This window comes from Perca fluviatilis, chromosome 18 (assembly GCF_010015445.1).
Source record: "Perca fluviatilis chromosome 18, GENO_Pfluv_1.0, whole genome shotgun sequence".
Classification (NCBI taxonomy): domain Eukaryota; kingdom Metazoa; phylum Chordata; class Actinopteri; order Perciformes; family Percidae; genus Perca; species Perca fluviatilis.
This window is the reverse complement of record NC_053129.1, coordinates 36468519-36494321: the sequence shown is the minus strand read 5'-3', so window position 1 is coordinate 36494321 and position 25803 is coordinate 36468519. Positions and strand designations below refer to the sequence as shown.

The following is a 25803-nucleotide window of genomic DNA, read 5'->3' as shown; positions in this document are numbered from 1 at the left end:
ATGTGTTCGCTCATTCTATTTCTGATCCTTTAATTTCCACTGCATCAGTTGTCGTCTTATTTCTCCTGTAATCAATTACTAATTCTTTAGTTTTCTTAACGTTGAGTTCTAGGAAATGAGTATCACAAAAATCAACAAAAGCTTTTATCTCGTTTTGATAGTGACTATAGTCATCATTTTTAATTAACCCAATGAGCGCTGTATCGTCAGCAAATTTAACAACTTGACAGCTGGCCTGCTGTGGACGGTAGTCTGCAGTGTAAATGGTAAAAAGGAAGGGTGATAAAACAGTTCCCTGAGGTGAACCTGTGTTTGTCATGATCTTGTCTGACTTAACTCTTGAGTTTAGCTTAACACATTGAGATCTGTTCTCTAAGAAATTTAGAATAAAAGAAATAAATACACCTGGAACCTTCATCATTAAAAGCTTATTTACTATGATGTGCGGTTGTATCGTATTGAATGCTGAGCTAAAATCATAATAATCCTTGCATCCAGGTGAGCATAGACACTGTCCAGTTTACAGACAATAGCATCCTCTGCCCCTCTCCCTTTCTGATAAGCACATTGCCAGGGGTCAAGATAATTCTCTACATGAGGCTTCAGACTATTCAACACAATTCTCTCACATACCTTCATAGCTATGGAGGTTAGCGCCACTGGTCTTAGATCATTCATACACTCAACAGTTTTCTTTTTAGGTACTGGTATAATGCAAGATTGTCTCGTGGTTATAAAGCATCTGCTACGGAGCCATAACGTGAGGTACAAGGTAATGGAGCCTTTTATACATTGTCGTGTTTCTTTAGAAATAAACAACGGACAAATAGAGTCTTTAAACGCTTCAGATGTAAAGTTATTCTCTGTCAAAGTGACGTCAGAATGAATGGGAGTCAATGGGATGCTAACGGGAGGTGATGGCTAGGTAGCATCAAAATGGCTTTCATTTTGACAACTCTTAAAATATGTCTAATAATAATAATAATAATAATAATAATAATAATAATAAAAACCTTTTTAAATATTTAAAAATTTATTTTAACAGGAAATGGAAGAAGAAAAAAACCCATTAATTTCTAATTAATTTTAAAATGTAGGCTTTAGCTCAGACATACAGACCGTCCTGCTGTTATTACTGAGGGAAGGCTTCAGGCTGTTGCTCAAAGGAACTGCGGCAGGAAGGGAACCTGCAGAGAGAGAGAGAGAGAGAGACAGAGAGAGAGAGAGAGATAGGCACAAAGAGAGAGAGAGAGAGACAGAGAGAGCGAGAGAGAGACACAAAGAGAGAGAGAGAGAGACAGAGAGAGAGAGAGAGAGAGAGAGAGAGAGAGAGACAGAGAGAGAGAGAGAGAGAGAGAGAGAGAGAGAGTCAGCGTCTCGGGCTCTTTTCCAATGGAATGAATGGACTGTAAATAGGAGCCAATCAGGAGCAGGGGGCGGGTATAAAAGGCAGAGAGCCGCTTTAATCCGCAGCAGCAGCAGCAGCAGAGCAGACCATCAGACGACCCACAGCAGACTCTACTAACAGGTAACTAATGCTTTCATTCTGACCAATCAGACAGCCGCATCCCCCAGCAATGCAGCAGAACAAAGGCTCATCACGCGGGGCTGAGGCTCGCGCACTGCGGATGCAGAAAGACGGAGAGACTCCGAGTGATGGTGGTGGGGGGGAGGTGAACAAAGAGACACAGAAACACAGACAGATATACATGCTTATTACTGGGTTATTACTGGCTCTGTGGTCGTTTGCATGCTGTAAAGCTGCACAGAACCTGTCTGTCTTTCTGTCTGTCTGTCTGTCTGTCTGTCTGTCTGTCTGTCTGTCTGCATCCCAACGACCTTGCAGTCCGTCCTGTCTGCAGGTGTTGCGCAGTCAATCTTGTCCGTCGTGAATCATCTTTAATCTCGTGCACACAGCCCTCTAAAATAAACCGACCAATCACAGGTTATCATGGAGGATTTAAAGCCTCCGATGTGAACACCAGAGAGACCTTTGATTAATTCCACCTTCAATTCAGTCAAGCGGAATTTTTAATTTCTCCTTCAAACCGTTCCATCGTCTTTAATATGGCGCACACTGCGCATGCTCACTGGGTTTGATTTAATATCGGTTTATGTTCCGTTATTCCGCCACTGCAGCGTCATCCATCCATCATAAAGCCTTTAAATTCCGACAGAAACTCGGTTCTGTGCGTGTGTGCGCGTGTGTGCGTGCGTGCGTGTGTGTGTGTGCGTGTGTGTGTGTGTGTGTGTGTGTGTGTGTGTGTGTGTGTGTGTGTGCGTGTGTGTGTGCGTGTGTGTGTTCCAGTGTGTTTGAAGGTGACCGGGGCGTCGCGGTGCAGCAGCCCGGCTGTGAAGGGTTAATCCCGGGCTGCTGCTGCGTCACTCCCGCTGATCTTAATCCGCCTCTGAGAGACTCATTCTGATCCCCTGCACGCTTAGGCTACTGATCCGAGCCGGGCTAAACCGAATTGAACCGGGTCAGTGAACTGCCGTGTTGATGAGTGATACAATGCATGGACACATTTTAAATTCAAACAATAAATACAGAAACAAATAACATTAACATACACACACACACACACACACACACACACACACACACACACACACACACACACACACACACACACACACACACACACACAGAGAGACACACATTAAGATATTTAACATTAAGAAAAAAGAGGATGTAGATCAGTGCAGGATGTGCAAATGTTCAGTTTAAGATGCATTCAGGTTACCTCGTTTATAATCTGATAAATGCACTTTGAACAGTGGTGGAATGTAACTAAGTACATCTACTCCAGTACTGTACTTAAGTACACATTTAAAGGTACTCGTACTTTACTTGAGTCCTTTCTTTTCATGCCACTTACTACTTATACTCCGCTACATTTCCGAGAGAAATATTATAGCCTACTTTTTACACTACAGTCATCTGTTACAGCTTTAGTTACTAGTTACTTTAGTTACTAGTTACTTTACACATTAAGATTCCTGCACACAGAACACACACACACACACACACACACATACACACACACACACACACAAACACACACACAGTTTATAAAATTGATTCTAAACTAAACTAGCCGACAATATAACGGCTAAAAGTCAGCTGACATGATTAGACCGTTAAACACACAACTGGTGGTGTGTGTATGTGTGTGTAGGTGTATATGTGTGTGCGTGTGTGTGTGTGTGTGTTCATATGCGTTCGTGTGTGTGGATCCTTTATACTTTCTACAATGTTTTAATACTTTAACTACATTTTCCTGATGATACTTACATACTTTTACTGTAACAGTATTATTACAGTGTGGTATTAGTACTGTTACTGAAGTAATCTGAATACTTCTTCCACCTCTGTGTTAAATGCAGGACGAGTAATTTTTTGTAACTTTTACTGAAAACTATCAGTTTTATCAGACTGCTTTAGTCTTATTTTAAGATTGTTTAGTCTTGTTGTGGAAATGCTTATAACAATGTTATAAACAATGAATGAAGGCATCCATGTTGCTTGGTTATTACATAATGCACCATATTATTACATTTTCATTAAAAGAAAGTGCAACCCTCCGCATTTTGCAGGAACTGCTACGTTATGTAATAATTTATAACATATTGGGTTCAGGGGTTTAAATACTTAATAAGGGTGCTATTTTAATGATGTAAGAACACGGCATGGAGCGCCTGGAGCAGGTGTGTTTAGGGCGTGTAGGAATACACTTTTACTAGTTTGACGGCAGATAAAAGTGTCTGTGCGCCGGGCGCCTGGTTCTAAAGGGTTGTCCTTAGTGTCTTCATTAATCAGAGGTGTTGACATGCAATCAACCAATCAGAGATCAGCTCCCATTCATCAACCAATCAGAGATCATCTCCCATTCCCTTTAAAAGCCAGGCGCGTTTGGACCTTGTAGCATTGCTGTTATGATGGAGGATTTACACCCTAATATTTTTATTAGTAATCTTCTGCATGTGTGTGTGTGTGTGTGTGTGTGTGTCCCTGTGTGTGTAACAAGCATAGTGTGCACGTGCTGTGCACGAGCCTAGGAGCATTTTACTAATGCTCTGTTAAAATAACAATGAAATGCTGCGTTATTGACTTTAGACCAGGTTTTTGTTGGTCAATGGTGCCATCACTTTCCGCTGCATCAAGATAGCAATAGAATAGAATAGAATAAATCTTTATTGTCCATACTCCCAGAATGTACCTGAACACACCTCCATGTAAGACCAGCACGCCCAGAATGCACCTGAACACACCTCCCTGTAAGACCAGCATGCCCAGAATGCACCTGAACACACCTCCCTGTAAAACTAGTACGCCCAGAATGCACCTGAACACACCTCCCTGTAAGACCACGCCCAGAATGCACCTGAACACACCTCCCTGTAAGACCGGCATGCCCAGAATGCATCTGAACACACCTCCCTGTAAAACTAGTACGCCCAGAATGCACCTGAACACACCTCCCTGTAAGACCAGCAGTCCCAGAATGCACCTGAACACACCTCCCTGTAAGACCAGCACTCCCAGAATGCACCTGAACACACCTCCCTGTAAGACCAGCACGCCCAGAATGCACCTGAACACACCTCCCTGTAAGACCAGCACTCCCAGAATGCACCTGAACACACCTCCCTGTAAGACCAGCACGCCCAGAATGCATCTGAACACACCTCCCTGTAAGACCAGCTCGCCCAGAATGCATCTGAACACACCTCCCTGTAAGACCAGCTCGCCCAGAATGCATCTGAACACACCTCCCTGTAAGACCAGCTCGCCCAGAATGCACCTGAACACACCTCCCTGTAAGACCAGCACGCCCAGAATGCACCTGAACACACCTCCCTGTAAGACCAGCACTCCCAGAATGCACCTGAACACACCTCCCTGTAAGACCAGCACGCCCAGAATGCATCTGAACACACCTCCCTGTAAGACCAGCACGCCCATGGGACACAGATGGGTACAGGTGCATTTTTTATTTAAACGGCGTGGGCGCTGGACGGGAAACTGACAACTGCGTCGGTCTTAAACTAGCAAAGACACTTGAGTTGGGCTTTGTGCCGCGCTGCACCGGGTGCAAGATAGGGCCCAAAATGTGGCAGATTTTTACATAATGCTTTATTACATAATGCATTGGTACAATGTGTTTAAACTGTTCCTATAGGTCAGCAGCCGGACATTAACATGTTTAAACTGTTCCTATAGGTCAGCAGCCGGACGTTAACATGTTTAAACTGCTCCTATAGGTCAGCAGCCGGACATTAACATGTTTAAACTGCTCCTATAGGTCAGCAGCCGGACGTTAACATGTTTAAACTGCTCCTATAGGTCAGCAGCCGGACGTTAACATGTTTAAACTGCTCCTATAGGTCAGCAACCGGACATTAACATGTTTAAACTGCTCCTATAGGTCAGCGCCGGACATTAACATGTTTAAACTGCTCCTATAGGTCAGCAGCCGGACGTTAACATGTTTAAACTGCTCCTATAGGTCAGCAGCCGGACGTTAACATGTTTAAACTGCTCCTATAGGTCAGCAGCCGGACATTAACATGTTTAAACTGCTCCTATAGGTCAGCAGCCGGACGTTAACATGTTTAAACTGCTCCTATAGGTCAGCAGCCGGACGTTAACATGTTTAAACTGCTCCTATAGGTCAGCAGCCGGACGTTAACATGTTTAAACTGCTCCTATAGGTCAGCAGCCGGACGTTAACATGTTTAAACTGCTCCTATAGGTCAGCAGCCGGACGTTAACATGTTTAAACTGCTCCTATAGGTCAGCAGCCGGACGTTAACATGTTTAAACAGCTCCTATAGGTCAGCAGCCAGACGTTAACATGTTTAAACTGCTCCTATAGGTCAGCAGCCGGACGTTAACATGTTTAAACTGCTCCTATAGGTCAGCAGCCGGACATTAACATGTTTAAACTGTTCCCAGGTTGCAGCCGGACGTCATCATGCCTTTCGGAAACACCCACAACAAGCTGAAGATGAACTACTCGGCGGAGCAGGAGTACCCCGACCTCAGCAAGCACAACAACCACATGGCCAAGGTGCTCACGCCTGAAATCTACGAAAACCTGAGAGACAAGGAGACGCCCAGCGGCTTCACCCTGGATGACCTCATCCAGACCGGCGTCGACAACCCAGGTAACATTCCTCAAACACCCCCAGGTAACATTCCTCAAACACCCCAGGTAACATTCCTCAAACACCCCAGGTAACATTCCTCTAACACCCCAGGTAATATTCCCCAAACACCCCAGGTAACATTCCTCAAACACCCCAGGTAACATTCCTCAAACACCCCAGGTAACATTCCTCAAACACCCCAGGTAACATTCCTCTAACATCCCAGGTAACATTCCTCAAACACCCCAGGTAACATTCCTCTAACACCCCAGGTAACATTCCTCTAACACCCCAGGTAACATTCCTCTAACATCCCAGGTAATATTCCCCAAACACCCCAGGTAACATTCCTCAAACACCCCAGGTAACATTCCTCTAACACGGTAATTCCCCAAACACCCCAGGTAACATTCCTCAAACACCCCAGGTAACATTCCTCAAACAACCCAGGTAACATTCCTCTAACACCCAGGTAACATTCCTCTAACACCCCAGTAACATTCCTCTAACACCCTAGGTAACATTCCCCAAACACCCAGGTAACATTCCCCAAACATCCCAGGTAACATTCTCTAACAACCCAGTTAACATTCCCCAAACACCCTAGGTAACATTCCCCAAACACCCCGGACACCCCAAACCCGGTAACATCCCAAACACCCCAGGTAACATTCCTCTAACAACCCAGGTAACATTCCCCAAACACCCCAGGTAACATTCCCCAAACACCCCAGGTAACATTCCTCTAACAACCCAGTTAACATTCCCCAAACACCCCAGGTAACATTCCCCAAACACCCCAGGTAACATTCCTCCTAACAACCCAGTTAACATTCCCCAAACACCCCAGGTAACATTCCCCAAACACCCCAGGTAACATTCCCCAAACCCAGGTAACATTCCTCTAACAACCCAGTTAACATTCCCCAAACACCCCAGGTAACATTCCCCAAACACCCCAGGTAACATTCCTCTAACAACCCAGTTAACATTCCCCAAACACCCCAGGTAACATTCCCCAAACACCCCAGGTAACATTCCTCTAACAACCCAGGTAACATTCCCCAAACACCCCAGGTAACATTCCTCTAACAACCCAGTTAACATTCCCCAAACACCCCAGTTAACATTCCCCAAACACCCCAGGTAACATTCCTCTAACAACCCAGTTAACATTCCCCAAAAACCCCAGGTAACATTCCTCTAACAACCCAGTTAACATTCCCCAAACAACCCAGGTAACATTCCCCAAACACCCCAGGTAACATTCCTCTAACAACCCAGTTAACATTCCCCAAACAACCCAGTTAACATTCCCCAAACAACCCAGGTAACATTCCCCAAACACCCCAGGTAACATTCCCCAAACAACTCAGGTAACATTCCCCAAACACCCCAGGTAACATTCCCCTAACATCCCAGGTAACATTCCTCAAACACCCCAGTTAACATTCCCCAAACACCCAAGGTAACATTCCCCAAACAACTCAGGTAACATTCCCCAAACACCCAAGGTAACATTCCCCAAACAACCCAGGTAACATTCCTCTAACACCCCAGGTAACATTCCTCTAACATCCCAGGTAACATTCCTCAAACAACCCAGTTAACATTCCTCTAACAACCCAGGTAACATTCCTCAAACACCCCAAGTTACAACCTTCTAATCTAGATAACAACCATCTAACCCAGGTGACATCCTGGGTCAGGTTAGACCACATATGTCCTTCCCAGACCACCTATGTCCTCCCCAGACCACCTATGTCCTCCCCAGACCACCTATGTTCTTCCCAGACTACCTATGTCCTTCCCTAGACTAGGGACATTTCTCTCCCTAGATCCTGAACCCCCTTTCCTTAGACCAGATAACTAATAGTGTTGATTGTCACCTTCACACAGAGATGCTGTGTTCTGACCTTCCACTGCTACTTGATTATAAACTCCTTAATTGGATTGACTCATTAGATCTGGTTAATTTGGCTCGTTAATTCCCCCATGCACCGGGACGCCGGGTGCGCTTCCTGTCTGATCTCCTGATCCGCATCACATCCAACTTAATTTATTTAGCAGCATGCTACATAGAAACCTAACTACCAAATGGAGAAAACAACAATCCACAAATACTTAAGTCCCTCCAAAATAAAACCAATACGTGAGTCCATCTTGTTTTGAAGGTCATCAGCACAAAATGGCCTCCAGTCAGAAAGGGTTGAGGCTGAAAGGGATGCAGCTACGGCCGGAAGTCTTGCATAATCTGATATAGTATAACAATATCATTTTAATACTTTTACCCAGGAAACACATGTTCGTTCCTCAGGTGTGTTTTAATCCAAACCAACCAAGGTCCCATGACATGGTGCTTTCTTTTATATAGACCTTAGTGGTCCCCTAATACTGTATCTGAAGTCTCTTTTATATAGACCTTAGTGGTCCCCTAATACTGTATCTGAAGTCTCTTTTATATAGACCTTAGTGGTCCCCTAATACTGTATCTGAAGTCTCTTTTATATAGGCCTTAGTGGTCCCCTAATACTGTATCTGAAGTCTTTCTTATATAGACCTTAGTGGTCCCCTAATACTGTATCTGAAGTATCTTTCCCGAAATTAAGCCTTGGTGCAGAATTACAGCCACTAGAGCCAGTCCCACACTGCAGGCAGTGACAGACTGGCCATCTGGAATTTGGGCAAATGCCAGAAGGGCCGCCCCCTATGGGCCACATATGATAATATGTCTTTGGTTAATTTTGATAAGTTAGTTTATTCATGCAGCCACAAATATTTCTTGTACTGCGGCGAGGTGCATGGAAAGATTCACTCTGCCTGCAGGTATCCCGTTCATCCAAATCTAATCCAACTGGATTTATTTAGCAGCATTCTACAGAGAAACCACATCACTAAATGGAGAAAATGACAAAAATGAAGTCCCTCCTCAGTAAAACTAACAAGTGCATGCATCTTGTTTTGAAGAAGGTCATCAGCACAACATGGCCTCCAGTCAGAAAGTTGGTAGTTACAGACCCAAACAGAATCCGCAGACGCACAAGTTTCTGCATTTAAAAAAAGTTTAAAATAAAACAGTCTGCTAAATTCTGGAGATATTTATTCTGGATCACTGCTGAAAACTGTAAAAAATTAACTCTGACTGTGTTTTTGTCTGCTAATGAGTGAAACAGGAAGTGACCGATCGTTTTTTTTGTCCCTGCAGGTCACCCGTTCATCATGACGGTGGGCTGCGTTGCCGGAGACGAAGAGTCTTACGAGGTATTCAAAGAGCTGCTGGACCCGGTGATCGAAGACCGCCACGGAGGATACAAACCATCAGACAAACACAAGACGGACCTGAACCCCGAAAACCTGCAGGTAAACAACAGGTTCTCACTCCCGTCTGGTAAAATACGGACGCTTGGTCAGGTGCCTTTGGCGTTGTTGTTGAAGCTAGAAAGTCTCCTTTGGCGTGACTACTGGCGTCACTGTTGATGCAGTTAGGTTAAGGAAAATGTTGTGTGTGGGCTTACTGTGGGTTTAGAGGGGTGTAACATGAAGCCGGTTGGACAGAGCCAGACTTTCCTTGTGTCAGCTGCTGACAAAAATGTTGGCAAAAGCTGGTCTCAACTAGAACGTGTTCAGCTAAAAATCTGCATCGATCAGAGACTGAATACTGATGACAGAGTGACGCTGTTTCCAAAGGAGCTGATTCATGAAAGATTTCCAGCTGAAACTCTAAACATGAACTGGTCCGGACCCGGTCAGGTCAGCAGTATCGTAGTCTCCCTCGTCCAGACCTTCCTCAACAGCGCTGCGGAGGAGGGTCTGGCTAGTCCACACAGCATTCCTGGATGGGAGAACAACGTGCTCTGGTTTATTGGCATTTCTTTAAACCAATCACAATTGTCTCCGGACGGAGCCACGGTGCCTCTGCTAAATAGTCTCAGGAAGGAACTGGTTTTGGTGGAACATGTGTACGTTCAAAAGTAGTTTTAGTCGTGCAACAGAAAACTCAGATTGGACAGATAGTCTAGCTAGCTGTCTGGATTTACCCTGCAGAGATCTGAGGAGCAGTTAGACAGACAGACAGACAGACAGACAGACAGACAGACAGACAGACAGACAGACAGTCTAGCTAGCTGTCTGGATTTATCCTGCAGAGATCTGAGGAGCAGTTAGACAGACAGACAGACAGACAGATAGTCTAGCTAGCTGTCTGGATTTATCCTGCAGAGATCTGAGGAGCAGTTAACCATAGTCCTCACAAATCCACAAGAGTTTAAAGTGACAAACGCTGAAAAGCAGACCAATAGGCTAAATTGGACTTGAACCATACTGTGTTTGAAAATTCACTGGTTTTCTTATTCTGGTTTTAATACTTTTTTATACTCTATATTTATCTATTTATTGTCACTTTTTATCCTTCTATGTCTATGCTGCTAAGTGAGTGATTGATGTCATCTTAATTTCGTTGTGTAGAGATATGCAATGACAATAAAACTATCTATCTATCTATAGTTCTGGTTCTGGACTAGAGTTTAGATTCTCTGCCTGAGCCCAAGCCCGAAACAGGCCGTTTCTTTACGCCTATGATCGGGCCGGGCCCTTCATCAAGCATGTGTGATTTTTTAATCATGACTTTATTAGCCTTATTCGATGGGGAGAAAGCTCTGCCTCTCCAGCTCCTCCCGTAGCTCTGGGTCTATGTCCTGCACTGACTTGAGTGTGAAGTAAACTGGGCTACACCGTGTCCCCCTCCCCCCTCTGCAGCACTGTTGTCGGCCAGTGCATCGGCATGCAGACCGTGGAGAAGGACAGTTATTAATTACCTATTAATTAGGTGATGGAGACCAGAAAGTGTCCTGTATGGTTCCAGGGCTTTGGTTCTGTTGCTGCCTTCATCTGTTCCCCCCACTATTCAGCTGAGGGAGCTTATAGGGTTGAGGTTTTTTTTACGTTTCTTCAATTGCATCCATTTGCGATCCGTTCCAGTCTGAATAAACTAACAGCAGTTTACAGGCTTCGTCCTTGTTGCGTTATTCATTAAGATAAATCTAAACAGATTTCTGGAGTTCAAACCACTCTGAATTGTAGTTGAGAGCGTCAGTTATAACTGCCCACATATTTACAAAATGTCGGGTTTAAATCAGGCTCATAATTACAGTTAATGTGCCGGCTCGGGCTCGGACACAACGTGCTCGGGTTGGGCTTGGTATTTCGGGCCCGATCTCAGCTCTATTCTGGACCGTCTGTTTCGGTTCTGATTGTATGTTCTTGTGTTTCAGGGCGGAGATGATCTGGATCCAAACTACGTCCTGAGTTCTCGGGTTAGGACCGGACGGAGCGTCCGCGGCTTCTGCCTGCCGCCACACTGCAGCCGCGGGGAACGCCGCGCCATCGAAAACCTCTCCATCGAAAGTACGACATCGCAGTTTGTTGCGTTCTCCGACACTTTCGTTGCTTTATTTCTGCTTTTGTTTTGCATTTTTTGTCAACATAAAGCCCAACAATAGTCAGCAAAGACAACATGACATCATGACTTTGCGTAAACATACACGCCCACTTTCTAAAGCCCAGTGGCGTGTTATCTGGACGCATTTTAAGCTATCCGCGTGTATGTCTGCGCCCTATTGAAAATGAGGACATACGTCATGGTAGCCTGCTGATACGCCACTTCATGACATCAGTCTGGGATGGCAGTTTCTTACAACAGAAAAACGACAAAAACGACAGAAACATTGGAAAAAAGTTACAAAAACGACAGAAACGTTGGAAAATATTTTGAAAAACGACAGAAACGTTGGAAAAATATGTGAAAAATGACAGAAACGTTGGAAAAAAATGTCAAAAACAGCAGAAACGTTGGAAATAAATGTCAAAAAACGGCAGAAACGTGTCAACAACTTTTTAAAAAGCACCAAAAATTCGATATTTGTCACTTTTTTCCAGGTTCTTTAGAGATTTCAGTGTGTAAATCCTCTCTGATGGGGGCTTCAGGAGGATAAAAGTGCTTTCATTGAGATCTGGTCTTTATTTAGAAGCTTTCCCAGCATGCCTCAGTGATCTCGGCGAGCATGTCGGGTGAATGCGGCGGTTATATAACCGTGAGCTGTGTGTCGTCCTGCCGAGACTCTTAATGAGGCCGAAGAAGAATAACTCTTTCACATTCAAATGAGACGGAAGAGAGCCGGCCGTCTCTCAGCAACGCTCTCAGTTAACTCTCTCAGTTAGTCAGTCAGTCAGTCAGTCAGTTAGTTAGTTAGTTAGTTAGTTAGTCAGTTAGTTAGTTAGTCAGTCAGTCAGTCAGTTAGTTAGTTAGTTAGTCAGTCAGTTAGTTAGTTAGTTAGTTAGTCAGTCAGTTAGTTAGTTAGTTAGTCAGTCAGTCAGTTAGTCAGTCAGTTAGTTAGTTAGTCAGTTAGTTAGTTAGTTAGTCAGTCAGTCAGTTAGTTAGAATATAATAGACTTTAATTGTCATTGTGCAGCAGAACCATACAACGAAATGTACTTGTGCAACGTCTAAAACAATACTCACTTTCATACACACACACTCACACAATAGATAAAATATAAAAACATTAAAAACATTACCAAGGCATCCAATATTGCACTGAGTCCCATTTCATAGAATCCCTTTCTAGAAAGTGCATCTGTGCTGACTGGGAGGTGGGGGGGCATGATTGTTCAGTTCTGTGAAGGCCCTGGGGATAAAACTGTTCTGCAGCCTGGCAGAGCGTGCTCTAAAAGCCCGATACCACCTGCCAGATGGAAGCAGGGAGAAGAGAGGGTTTGAGGGGTGTGTCTCATCCTGCAGCGGATCTTAAAGATGTCGTCCAGTGGGGGCAGGGGAAGTCCAGTGGGTTTTTCAGCACATCTTATAATTCGATTGAGGGATTTCCTGTCCTTCCCTGTGCAGCGGTCATACAGTATGTTACGACACTCTCGGCATATATGCAAAGTCCCCCTCCACGGCTCTTACCAGAGTCCTCATTGACCCGCTAGCTCAACTGCTGCATCTGGGATCCCCGGGTGTAGCCAGCTTTCAGTGATAATTATCACAGAGCTATCTCGTGTGGTTGACCGGCTTGATATATCCAGGTGTAGTTCGTCCATCTTATTCCCAAGGGATCGGGCATTCGCAACGAAAAGGCTAGGCAGTGGTGGTCTGTTGGGAGCCCTCTTTATCTTTAGTCAGTCAGTCAGTCAGTCAGTCAGTTAGTTAGTTAGATAGCGACAACATTTGGCCCTAACTAACTAACTAACTAACATTTGGCCCATCCCACATAGGATTACAAGACACCACAAAGTTATTTAGCAAACATCATCTGGTCGTATATACAAATGAATACAAGTCTATATATATATATATATATATATATATATATATATATATATACAGTGCCTTGCGAAAGTATTCGGCCCCCTTGAACTTTTCGACCTTTTGCCACATTTCAGGCCTCAAACATAAAGATATAAAACTGTAATTTTTGTGAAGAATAACAACAACAAGTGGGACACAATCATGAAGTGGAACCAAAATTTATTGGATATTTCAAACCTTTTAAACAAATAAAAACTGAAATATTGGGTGCAAAATTATTCAGCCCCCTTAAGTTAATACTTTGTAGAGCCACCTTTTGCCGCGTTACCGCTGTAACTGTCGCTTGGGGTATGTCTCTGTCAGTTTTGCACATCGGAGACTGACATTTTTGCCCATTCCTCCTTGCAAAACAGCTCAAGCTCAGTGAGGTTGGATGGAGAGCGTTTGTGAACAGCAGTTTTCAGTTCTTTCCACAGATTCTCGATTGGATTCAGGTCTGGACTTTGACTTGGCCATCCTAACACCTGGATATGTTTATTTGTGAACCATTCCATTGTAGATTTTGCTTTATGTTTTGGATCATTGTCTTGTTGGAAGACAAATCTCCGTCCCAGTCTCAGGTCTTTTGCAGACTCCATCAGGTTTTCTTCCAGAATGGTCCTGTATTTGGCTCCATCCATCTTCCCATCAATTTTAACCATCTTCCCTGTCCCTGCTGAAGAAAAGCAGGCCCAAACCATGATGCTGCCACCACCATGTTTGACAGTGGGGGATGGTGTGTTCAGAGTGATGAGCTGTGTTGCTTTTACGTCAAACATAACATTTTGCATTGTTGCCAAAAGTTCGATTTTGGTTTCATCTGACCACAGCACCTTCTTCCACATGTTTGGTGTGTCTCCCAGGTGGCTTTTGGCAAACTTTACGCGACACTTTTATGGATATCTTTAAGAAATGGCTTTCTTCTTGCCACTCTTCCATAAAGGCCAGATTTGTGCAGTATTACGACTGATTGTTGTCCTATGGACAGAGTCTCCCACCTCAGCTGTAGATCTCTGCAGTTCATCCAGAGTGATCATGGGCCTCTTGGCTGCATCTCTGATCAGTCTTCTCATTGTATGAGCTGAAAGTTTAGAGGGACGGCCGGGTCTTCGTAGATTTGTAGTGGTCTGATACTCCTTCCATTTCAATATTATACGCTTGCACAGTGCTCCTTGGGATGTTTAAAGCTTGGGAAATCTTTTTGTATCCAAATCCGGCTTTAAACTTCTCCACAACAGTATCTCGGACCTGCCTGGTGTGTTCCTTGTTCTTCATGATGCTCTCTACGCTTTACGGACCTCTGAGACTATCACAGAGCAGGTGCATTTATCACGGAGACTTGATTACACACAGCTGGATTCTATTTATCATCATTAGTCATTTAGGTCAACATTGGATCATTCAGAGATTCTCACTGAACTTCTGGAGAGAGTTTGCTGCACTGAAAGTAAAGGGGCTGAATAATTTTGCCACGCCCACTTTTCAGTTTTTTATTTGTTAAAAAAGTTTGAAATAGCCAATGAATTTCGTTCCACTTCATAATTGGGACCCACTTGTTGTTGATTCTTCACAAAAATTACAGTTTTATATCTTTATGTTTGGGGCGGGAAATGTGGCAAAGGTCGAAACGTTCAAGGGGCGAATACTTTAGCAAGGCACTGTATATATATATATATATATATATATATATATATATATATATATATATATATACACACACACACACATTCATTCAGAAGATAATATACAGATATTAATCCAGATAAATAATTGGTTCTCTGTGCCTCATTTAGTTCAGTCAGACCACCTGCGGCGCTACCATTGGGCCCGAGTGGGCCTGGGCCCGCCCATTTTAGGTCCAGGCCTATAGTGAGTGGTGAGTGATTTTCATTCTAGCAGTTCATCCAATAAGCAGCCAGAGGGAAGATTTGAGTGAAAACTGATCGATGGTTGGGGGGTCAAACAGGACGTTCACCCAGGAGACATTCTCGCGATAGTTCGCCACGTTCTGGCGATAGTACGCCACGTTCTGGCGATAGTACATACGTGCGCACACGTTCTGGTAATGAGTGCCGCCACGTTCTGGTGATAGTCGCCACGTCGCACGCGTTCTCGCGATGGTAGCATGCGTTCTACGATGTGCGCGCATGCCCGCGTTCTGGCAAGGTGATGCATACGTTCTGGCAATGATGCGCCCGCGTCATACGTTCAGCGATAGTTACGCCATGTACGCGTTCTGGCGATAGTGCGTACGTACACATACGTTCTCGCGATAGTACGCCACGTTCTGGCCGATAGTGCGTACGTTCTGGCGATGATGCACACGTCGATACGTTCTGGCGATAGTCACATGACGTTCTGGCGATAGTACGCCACGTTCTGGCGATAGTACGCCATGTTCTGGCGATGAAGTAGCATACGTGCGCATACGTTCTGGCGATAGGTGCGCCCGCATACGCATTCTGCGATAGTACGCGCGTTCTTGCGATGTGCATACGTCGCCGCGTTCTCGCGATAGTACGCTACGTTCTGGCGATAGTGCATACGTGGCATACGTTCTGCGATAGATACGCCCGTTCTCGCGATAGTGCGGCCCGTTCTGGCGATAGTGTACACCCGTGCATACGTTCTGGCGATAATACGCACACGTGCACGCGTTCTACCATAATGCGACGCGTTCTGGCGATAGTGCGCATACGTCGCACACGTTCTCAGCGATGATGCGCCACGTTCTGGCGATAGTATCACACGTGTGCTGATAGTACATACGTTCTCGCGATAGTGCACGCGTTCACCGCGATAGTGCATACGTGCGTTCTACGCAATAGTACGCTACGTTCTGGCAATGATGCGCCCGTTCTGGCGATAATCGCCCGCGCCACGTTCTGGCGATAGTCGCATACGTCGCATACGTTTCGCAAATGATGCATACGTTCTGGCGATAGTACGCCATCGTGCATACGTTCGGCGATAGTCACGTACGTTCTGCCGTGTGCGCACACGTGCTACGTTCTCGCGATAATGCGACGTTACGCGCGATAGTGCATACGTTCACGCGATAGTGCATCCGTATGCCACGTTCTGCGCAATAGTGCGCATACGTTCACCGATAGTGCGCCACGTACACACGTTCTGGCGATAGTATACGTTCTCAGCGATAGTTGCGCACACGTGCATGCATTCTGATTCTACGATGTAGTGCATACGTATACCACGTTCTTTCGCGATAGTGCGCCCACGTATGCCACGTTCTATAATAGTACGCATACGTTCTAGCGATAGTGCATACGTGCGCCGTTCTCGCGATAATGCATACGGTGCACACGTTCCGCGATAATGCACACCGTATCGCGTTCTGCAATAGATGCGCATACGTTCTGGCAATGAGTGCATACGTTACGCGATAATGCACACGTGCATACGTCACACGATAGTACGCCACGTTCTGGCGATGAACGCCATGCGTTCGCATAATATGCACGCGTCTACCAGCGATAATGCATACGTATACGTTCAGCGATACGCATACGTTCTGCGATAGTGCGCCCACGTTCTCAACGATAGATGCACCCGTTCGCGATAGTGCATACGTACTCACGTTCTCGGCGATAATGCACACGTTCTCGCGATAGTGCATACGTGTGCCCACGTTCTACCGATAGTCGCACACGTTCAGCGATAATCGCATATATGCCACGTTCTCGCGATGAGTGCGCACGTATGCCGCGTTCTCAGCGATGATGCGCCACGTCGCACGTGCACGCGTTCTCCGCGATAGTGCATACGTATGCCGCGTTCAGCGATAGTGCACACGTGCATACGTTCTACGCGATAATGCACCCGTACGCATACGTTCTGGCGATAGTTAAGCCCGTTCTGGCGATAACGCATACGTTCTGGCGATAATACACCCCGATACGTTCCCGATAGTGCATACGTCTGGCGATAATGCATGGTTCGGCGATATGCATACGTTCTGGCGATAGTTAAGCTGCGTTCTGACGATGAATGCGCCCGCGTTCTGGCGATAGTACGCCACGTTCTGGCGATAGTTCGCCACGTTCTGGCGATAGCATACGTTGGCGTCACGATGCTACATACGTTCTGGCGATAACGCCGTTCTGGCGATGATGCATGCGTTCTGGCGATAGGCATACGTTCAGCGATAATGCGCATACGTTCTCGCGATAATTTACGCACGTTCTGGCGATAGCGCACACGTTCAGCGATAGTACAGCACAGCAGTTTTGGTGAAACCTTGTTCACCAAACCAAGGGTACGGACAGACAGACAGACAGACCAGACAGACAGACAGACAGACATTTCAGTACATTTTGATTTTTGTGTGAAACGAAACTGAACCAAGTGGAAATCGCTCCAAGTTTACAAACTCATCAACTGACCTCTGACCTCTGACCTTTGACCCCTGCAGGTCTGGACCTGCTGGACGGAACTTGAAGGGGAAGTACTTCGCTCTGAAGAACATGACGGAGGAGGAGCAGCAGCAGCTGATCGATGACCACTTCCTGTTCGATAAGCCCGTCTCCCCGCTGCTGCTGGCGTCCGGCATGGCCCGTGATTGGCCCGACGGCCGCGGCATCTGGTCAGAACATTACCTCACTTCCTCTTGCTGTGTTAGTTTACCCTGAGCTCTGTCCTACAGGTGCCTGAGATAGACACCTGTAAGACAGAGCTCTGTCTTACAGGTGTTTGTGTTAGTTTACTCTGGGCTCTGTCCTACAGGTACCTGTGTTAGTTTACCCTGGGCTCTGTCTTACAGGTGTTTGTGTTAGTTTACCCTGGGCTCTGTCTTACAGGTGTCTGTGTTCGTTTACCCTGGGCTCTGTCTTACAGGTGTCTGTGTTAGTTTACCCTGGGCTGTGTCCTGCAGGTGTCTGTGTTAGTTAACCCTGGGCTCTGTCCTGCAGGTATCTGTGTTAGTTTACCCTGGGCTCTGTCCTGCAGGTGTTTGTGTTAGTTAACCCTGGGCTCTGTCCTGTAGGTATTTGTGTTAGTTAACCCTGGGCTCTGTCCTGCAGGCACAACGACAACAAGACCTTCCTGGTGTGGGTGAACGAGGAGGATCACCTGCGTGTCATCAGCATGCAGAAAGGAGGAAACATGAAGGAGGTGTTCAACCGCTTCTGCACCGGCCTCACCAAGGTAACACCTGCAGGCTCACTTTCTGTTTCCACACTCACTGTTCCCTTCATAGTGTTATTAAAGGGTGAACTATATAGTGTTTATCAACCCTTGTGTGGTCTTCCCACCGAGCATGTCTTTTTCAACATTTGACACATTTATTCCACTACCACTAACACCAACTCCTATCCACTATAGTTTCTTACTTTTGGAATTCATGGTCAATAACCTTGTATATATGAAGTTATACCTCATTTTTTAAGTTAAAAAATCTGAAATTAGGAATAATTTGGACTAATATTAGAGAAATGTACTGTATGTTGATGGATAATCAGAGACTGCTGTACAGTATGTCAACATTTAGTCAGGATACCGTTTAAACCATTTACATTTTCTTTTTCAAATGCTTTAAAATGAAATAAAACACTCAACATTCAAAGAAAGTAGTGATCAGTAATTGTACTTGCGGAGAGCGTTGCAGGGAACCATCCAAGTTATTTTTGGGTAATATAGTTAAAAAGAAACCCATATTTCTGATATAGAGATTTTGAAAACGGGTCAAATTTGACCCGAGGACCACAGGAGAAAGAGTGAACTATAAAGGGAACATACACTAAACTACAGTGAAAACATGGCTGCGTCAGTAGATGTTTCGGTTATTTGTGTGACGGAGGCATCATGTCAACACGGTTTTCGCGCTAAGAGATCAAGAGATCAACTTTGTCGGCATTACTACTCTTCACTGTAACAACACTGTAACTTCACAATAACATGGCTCTCTTAACAAAGGTCACATCACTGGAGCTATTTGTATTGATTTTCGTAAAGCCTTCGACATAATAAACCATCAGATCCTGCTAAACAAACTTCACTCATTAAAATTGTCTTCATCTGTGATAGATACTAGTGCGTTAACGCAAACCCATTTTAGTGGCGTACATTTTTTTAATGGTGAGATTAACGTTCTTTTTGGCCGTGCAAACTTTGTAGTTTTTTCCACATGCTGTTGCAACAACTAGTAACGTTAGAAAAACTACAACACCACACCTGATCTAGCTAGACCGGAAACACAACAACAGGCCACACACACTGGTTTGGGCTCGGAGCCGGCCAAAGAGTAGCAGGCTAACGTTAGGGTTTGAGTGGATGGCGAGCGCCAGACGCCGAAATGGAAGCCAATAAGATTCTGAATGGAAAGTTTACTTTTAAAAAGATGCCAAATGGTTCCATTGACAAGACCAAAGTGATCTGTGTGTTTGGTCGTTGTGAACTGAGCGATCATCGCAGCACGTCCAGTCTGAAATACCACTTGATGACCGAGCACACAGCTGATGGCCGAACACACAGCTGATGGCCGAGCACACAGCTGATCGCCGAGCTCACAGCTGATGGCCGAGCACACAGCTGATGGCCAGACACACAGCTGATGGCCGAGCACACAGCTGATGGCCGAGCACACAGCCAATGGCCGAGCACACAGCTGAGCACACAGCCGATGGCCGAGCACACAGCTGATGGCCGAGCACACAGCTGATGACCGAGCACACAGCTGATGGCCGAGCACACAGCTGATGACCGAGCACACAGCTGATGGCCGAGCACACAGCTGATGGCCAACCACACAGCTGATGGCCAACCACACAGCTGATGGCCAACCACACAGCTGATGGCCAACCACACAGCTGATGCCAATTCCCCCCCCTCCATCAAAGCCAGGCGACAAAAGCACAAAGCAAGCACTTTTCCATGTTGATAAGAGCATTAAAATGAGGAAAAATAATGGGACAAAAAGAAATCAAGGGACATTTAGGATAGATAAAAATGTGCGATTAATTGCGAGTTAACTATGACATTAATGCGATTAATCACGATTAAATATTTTAATCGTTTGACAGCACAAGCTTTCAAAATAAATCATGCAACATCCCAACCATTAGTCTGTGACATGGGCGCCCCACAAGGCAGCATTCTTGGACCATTACTTTTTCTTTTATACATCAATGATCTCCCTCAAGTGTGTAAACACTCAAAATTCTTACTGTACGCCGATGATACTGTGATTTTTCTCTATGTCATGAATTCCAAATTATCATCTGCTCTTCAGTTCTTACATGACAGGTTGAAAAAGAGACACTTGACCATCATTGTAAAGAAAACTGAATGTATGTGTTTTCACTCACCCAGAAAAAGTCTCTTTCACTGATTCTATGACCTGTGCTACTTGATTCACACCTCACATACCGGGAGCACATTTCTAACCTAACAAAAAAGCAGAATCAGAAACTTTATGTGTATAACAAGATTAGATCATATACTGTATTTCCTTTTCTGTTTTCTGAAACCTACGTACATGCAATTGTGTTTTCAACAATGTCATACAATCTAGCTCTCAATATCAACAGTGATCTTCCAAAGTGGTCTCTTGCATTGCACTCACACGCTCAAATGCTCTGACTTATCAGAACTACACAAACAGCCATGCTATTGCATTTCATTTTCAGATTCAAAATAGCACTTGACCAGCACTTACTGCACTTCTCCCGACACACAATATGAGACCATGTGTCTAGTCCATGCTAATGTCCTGTACATGTGTCTCTGTCTTTAGTTGTCTGTATGTGTCTAGTCCATGCTAATGTCCTGTACATGTGTCTCTGTCTTTACTTGTCTGTGTGTGTCTAGTCCATGCTAATGTCCTGTACATGTGTCTCTGTCTTTACTTGTCTGTGTGTGTCTAGTCCATGCTAATGTCCTGTACATGTGTCTCTGTCTTTACTTGTCTGTATGTGTCTAGTCCATGCTAATGTCCTGTACATGTGTCTCTGTCTTTAGTTGTCTGTGTGTGTCTAGTCCATGCTAATGTCCTGTACATGTGTCTCTGTCTTTAGTTGTCTGTGTGTGTCTAGTCCATGCTAATGTCCTGTACATGTGTCTCTGTCTTTAGTTGTCTGTGTGTGTCTAGCCCATGCTAATGTCCTGTACATGTGTCTCTGTCTTTAGTTGTCTGTATGTGTCTAGTCCATGCTAATGTCCTGTACATGTGTCTCTGTCTTTAGTTGTCTGTGTGTGTCTAGCCCATGCTAATGTCCTGTACATGTGTCTCTGTCTTTAGTTGTCTGTGTGTGTCTAGTCCATGCTAATGTCCTGTACATGTGTCTCTGTCTTTAGTTGTCTGTATGTGTCTAGTCCATGCTAATGTCCTGTACATGTGTCTCTGTCTTTAGTTGTCTGTGTGTGTCTAGTCCATGCTAATGTCCTGTACATGTGTCTCTGTCTTTAGTTGTCTGTATGTGTCTAGTCCATGCTAATGTCCTGTACATGTGTCTCTGTCTTTAGTTGTCTGTATGTGTCTAGTCCATGCTAATGTCCTGTACATGTGTCTCTGTCTTTAGTTGTCTGTGTGTGTCTAGCCCATGCTAATGTCCTGTACATGTGTCTCTGTCTTTAGTTGTCTGTATGTGTCTAGTCCATGCTAATGTCCTGTACATGTCTCTGTCTTTAGTTGTCTGTATGTGTCTAGTCCATGCTAATGTCCTGTACATGTGTCTCTGTCTTTAGTTGTCTGTATGTGTCTAGCCCATGCTAATGTCCTGTACATGTGTCTCTGTCTTTAGTTGTCTGTATGTGTCTAGTCCATGCTAATGTCCTGTACATGTGTCTCTGTCTTTAGTTGTCTGTGTGTGTCTAGCCCATGCTGATGTCCTGTACATGTGTCTCTGTCTTTAGTTGTCTGTATGTGTCTAGTCCATGCTAATGTCCTGTACATGTGTCTCTGTCTTTAGTTGTCTGTATGTGTCTAGTCCATGCTAATGTCCTGTACATGTGTCTCTGTCTTTAGTTGTCTGTATGTGTCTAGTCCATGCTAATGTCCTGTACATGTGTCTCTGTCTTTAGTTGTCTGTGTGTGTCTAGCCATGCTAATGTCCTGTACATGTGTCTCTGTCTTTAGTTGTCTGTATGTGTCTAGCCCATGCTAATGTCCTGTACATGTGTCTCTGTCTTTAGTTGTCTGTGTGTGTCTAGCCCATGCTAATGTCCTGTACATGTGTCTCTGTCTTTAGTTGTCTGTATGTGTCTAGTCCATGCTGATGTCCTGTACATGTGTCTCTGTCTTTAGTTGTCTGTATGTGTCTAGTCCATGCTAATGTGACTAAGTTCTATGTTCTGTGTTTCTGCAGAACAGGAACCTGCTGGAAACCAGTTTTTAAACTGAGTCAGGCCTGTTTACACTGTAACTTAATGTTACTGTTAATCCTTTCCAGAATAATATATGAAATGAAATGTAAACAAACCCAACCTGTCTCTCTCTCTACCTGTCTCTGTCTGTCTGTCTCTCTCTCTCTCCGTCAGATCGAGGGTCTGTTTAAGGAGCGAGGTCATGAGTTCATGTGGAACGAACACCTGGGCTACGTCCTCACCTGTCCGTCCAACCTGGGGACAGGACTCAGAGCTGGAGTCCACGTCAAGCTGCCCAACCTCAGCAAGCACGAGAAGTTCGGAGAGGTCCTGAAGAGGCTGAGGCTGCAGAAGAGAGGCACAGGTACAGTACAGATAGAGAGAGACAGGTAGAGAGAGACAGGTAGAGAGAGACAGACGGGTAGAGAGAGACAGACAGGTAGAGTCCACGTCAAGCTGCCCAACCTCAGCAAGCACGAGAAGTTCGGAGAGATCCTGAAGAGGCTGAGGCTGCAGAAGAGAGGCACAGGTACAGAGAGAGACAGACAGGTACAGAGAGAGAGATGGGTAGAGAGAGACAGACAAGTAGAGAGAGACAGACAGGTAGAGTCCATGTCAAGCTGCCCAACCTCAGCAAGCACGAGAAGTTCGGAGAGATCTTGAAGATGCTGAGGCTGCAGAAGAGAGGCACAGGTACAGTACAGAGAGACAGACAGGTACAGAGAGAGAGAGAGAGGTAGAGAGAGAGAGACAGACAGACAGGTACAGAGAGAGACAGACAGGTACAGTACAGAGAGAGAGAGAGACGGGTAGAGAGACAGACAGGTACAGAGAGAGAGAGATCGGTAGAGAGACAGACAGGTACAGGTACAGAGAGAGAGAGAGATGGGTAGAGAGAGAGACAGGTACAGCGAGAGAGACGGCTAGAGAGACAGACAGACAGGTACAGTACAGAGAGAGAGAGACGGGTAGAGAGACAGACAGACAGGTACAGAGAGAGAGAGAGACAGGTACAGAGAGAGACGGTTAAAGAGAGAGACAGACAGGTACAGAGGGAGAGAGACGGGTAGAGAGAGAGAGACAGACAGGCACAGGTACAGAGAGAGAGAGAGAGATGGGTAGAGAGAGAGACAGACAGGTACAGAGAGAGAGAGATGGGTAGAGAGAGACAGACAGAGACAGAGAGTACAGAGAGAGACAGAGAGAGATAAGAGACACAGACAGAGACAGAGAGACAGGTAGAGAGACAGGTAGAGACAGACAGAGAGACAGAGAGACAGGTAGAGAGAGAGACAGACAGGTAGAGAGAGAGACAGGTAGAGAGAGACAGACAGGTAGAGAGACAGACAGACAGGTAGAGAGAGGCAGACAGAGAGAGAGAGACAGAGAGACAGGTAGAGAGAGAGAGAGACAGACAGACAGGTAGAGAGAGAGACAGAGAGACAGGTAGAGAGAGACAGGTAAAGAGAGACACGTACAGAGAGAGAGAGAGAGAGAGATAGAGACAGGTAGATAGATAGAGACAGGTAGGTAGAGAGAGACAGGTAGAGAGAGAGACAGGTAGAGAGAGAGGAACAGGTAGAGAGAGAGACTCCTCTTAATACAAAACAGCCGGCCAATCAGAGCTCCTTACAAACTAATCAGGAACCTTTCTAGTATTTAATCTAAAGGTTGAGCTGTGACATCACTGTGACATCACTCCCTGTGCCCCTCCCCAGGTGGCGTGGACACGGCGGCGGTGGGCGGAGTCTTTGACATCTCCAACGCTGACCGTCTGGGCTTCTCCGAGGTGGAGCTGGTCCAGATGGTGGTGGACGGGGTCAACCTGCTGGTCGCCATGGAGAAGCGTCTGGAGGGAGGAGACAGCATCGATGACCTCATGCCCGAGCAGAAGTGATGAGTCATCACTGTGACCTCTGGACTCCCCCTCACACCCACCCCCCCTCCCTCACTGTAACCAATCAGAAACCGTCGACGTTTAGAGCCGCCCAGTTAGACACGTGGAGGGTTTTCTATTTACTGTCTGCACCTGTTGGACGCGTCTAACACCTGAAACACCTGAAATACCCATTAATAAAGAGTCTGTATGGTCCTGACTAAAGCCTGGTGCTCACCTGTCTTTATTCTGCACACACACACACACACACACACACACACACACACACACACACACACACACACACACACAGATAGAGACACACAGGCACGCAGACACACACATACACACACAAGCAGACACACACACACACAGGCACAGAACACACACACACACACACACACACACACACACACACACACACACACACACAGACATACACACACACACACACACACACACAGACAGAGAAACACACACACACACACACACACACAGATAGAGACACACACACACACACAGATAGAGACACACAGGCACACACATACACACACACACAAGCAGACACACACACACACACACAGGCACGCAGACACACACATACACATACACACACACACACACACAGACAGACACACACAAACACACACACACACAGATAGCAGACACACAGGCACCACACACACACACACACACACACACACACACAGAGACACACACACACACACACAACAGATAGAGACACACAGGCAAGCACACACATACACACACACACAAGCAACACACACACACACAACATACAACAACACACACAGACATACAAAACAATAATACAATAACAACAAACATAACACAAACAATAAACAATAACACAAACACACACAATACATATAAACAACACACACAATACAACACATACACATAAAACACAAACACATCAACAACAACATACACATAAAACAACAACAACAACAACAACAACAACAATAAAACAACACAAACACACACATACATAGTAAACAACAACAACAAAAAAACACAACACACATACAAAAGACACAACACACACAACATCAAAAGACAACAACAACAACAATAACAAAGAGACAAAAAA

At 45.3% G+C, this 25803-nt stretch overlaps 1 protein-coding gene across 1 annotated transcript; it reads left to right on the top strand.

Annotated features, from left to right (window-relative positions):
* The first annotated feature begins 1381 nt into the window (after positions 1–1381).
* Positions 1382–24914, top strand: ckbb (creatine kinase, brain b). Its single transcript, XM_039781779.1, is given in 9 exon segments — positions 1382–1528; positions 5960–6171; positions 9359–9513; positions 11424–11556; positions 17928–17945; positions 17948–18098; positions 18535–18658; positions 22988–23177; positions 24532–24914. Coding segments are annotated over 8 exon segments (1143 nt in total). The 5' UTR covers positions 1382–1528; positions 5960–5978; the 3' UTR covers positions 24711–24914.
* The last annotated feature ends 889 nt before the right edge of the window (positions 24915–25803 follow it).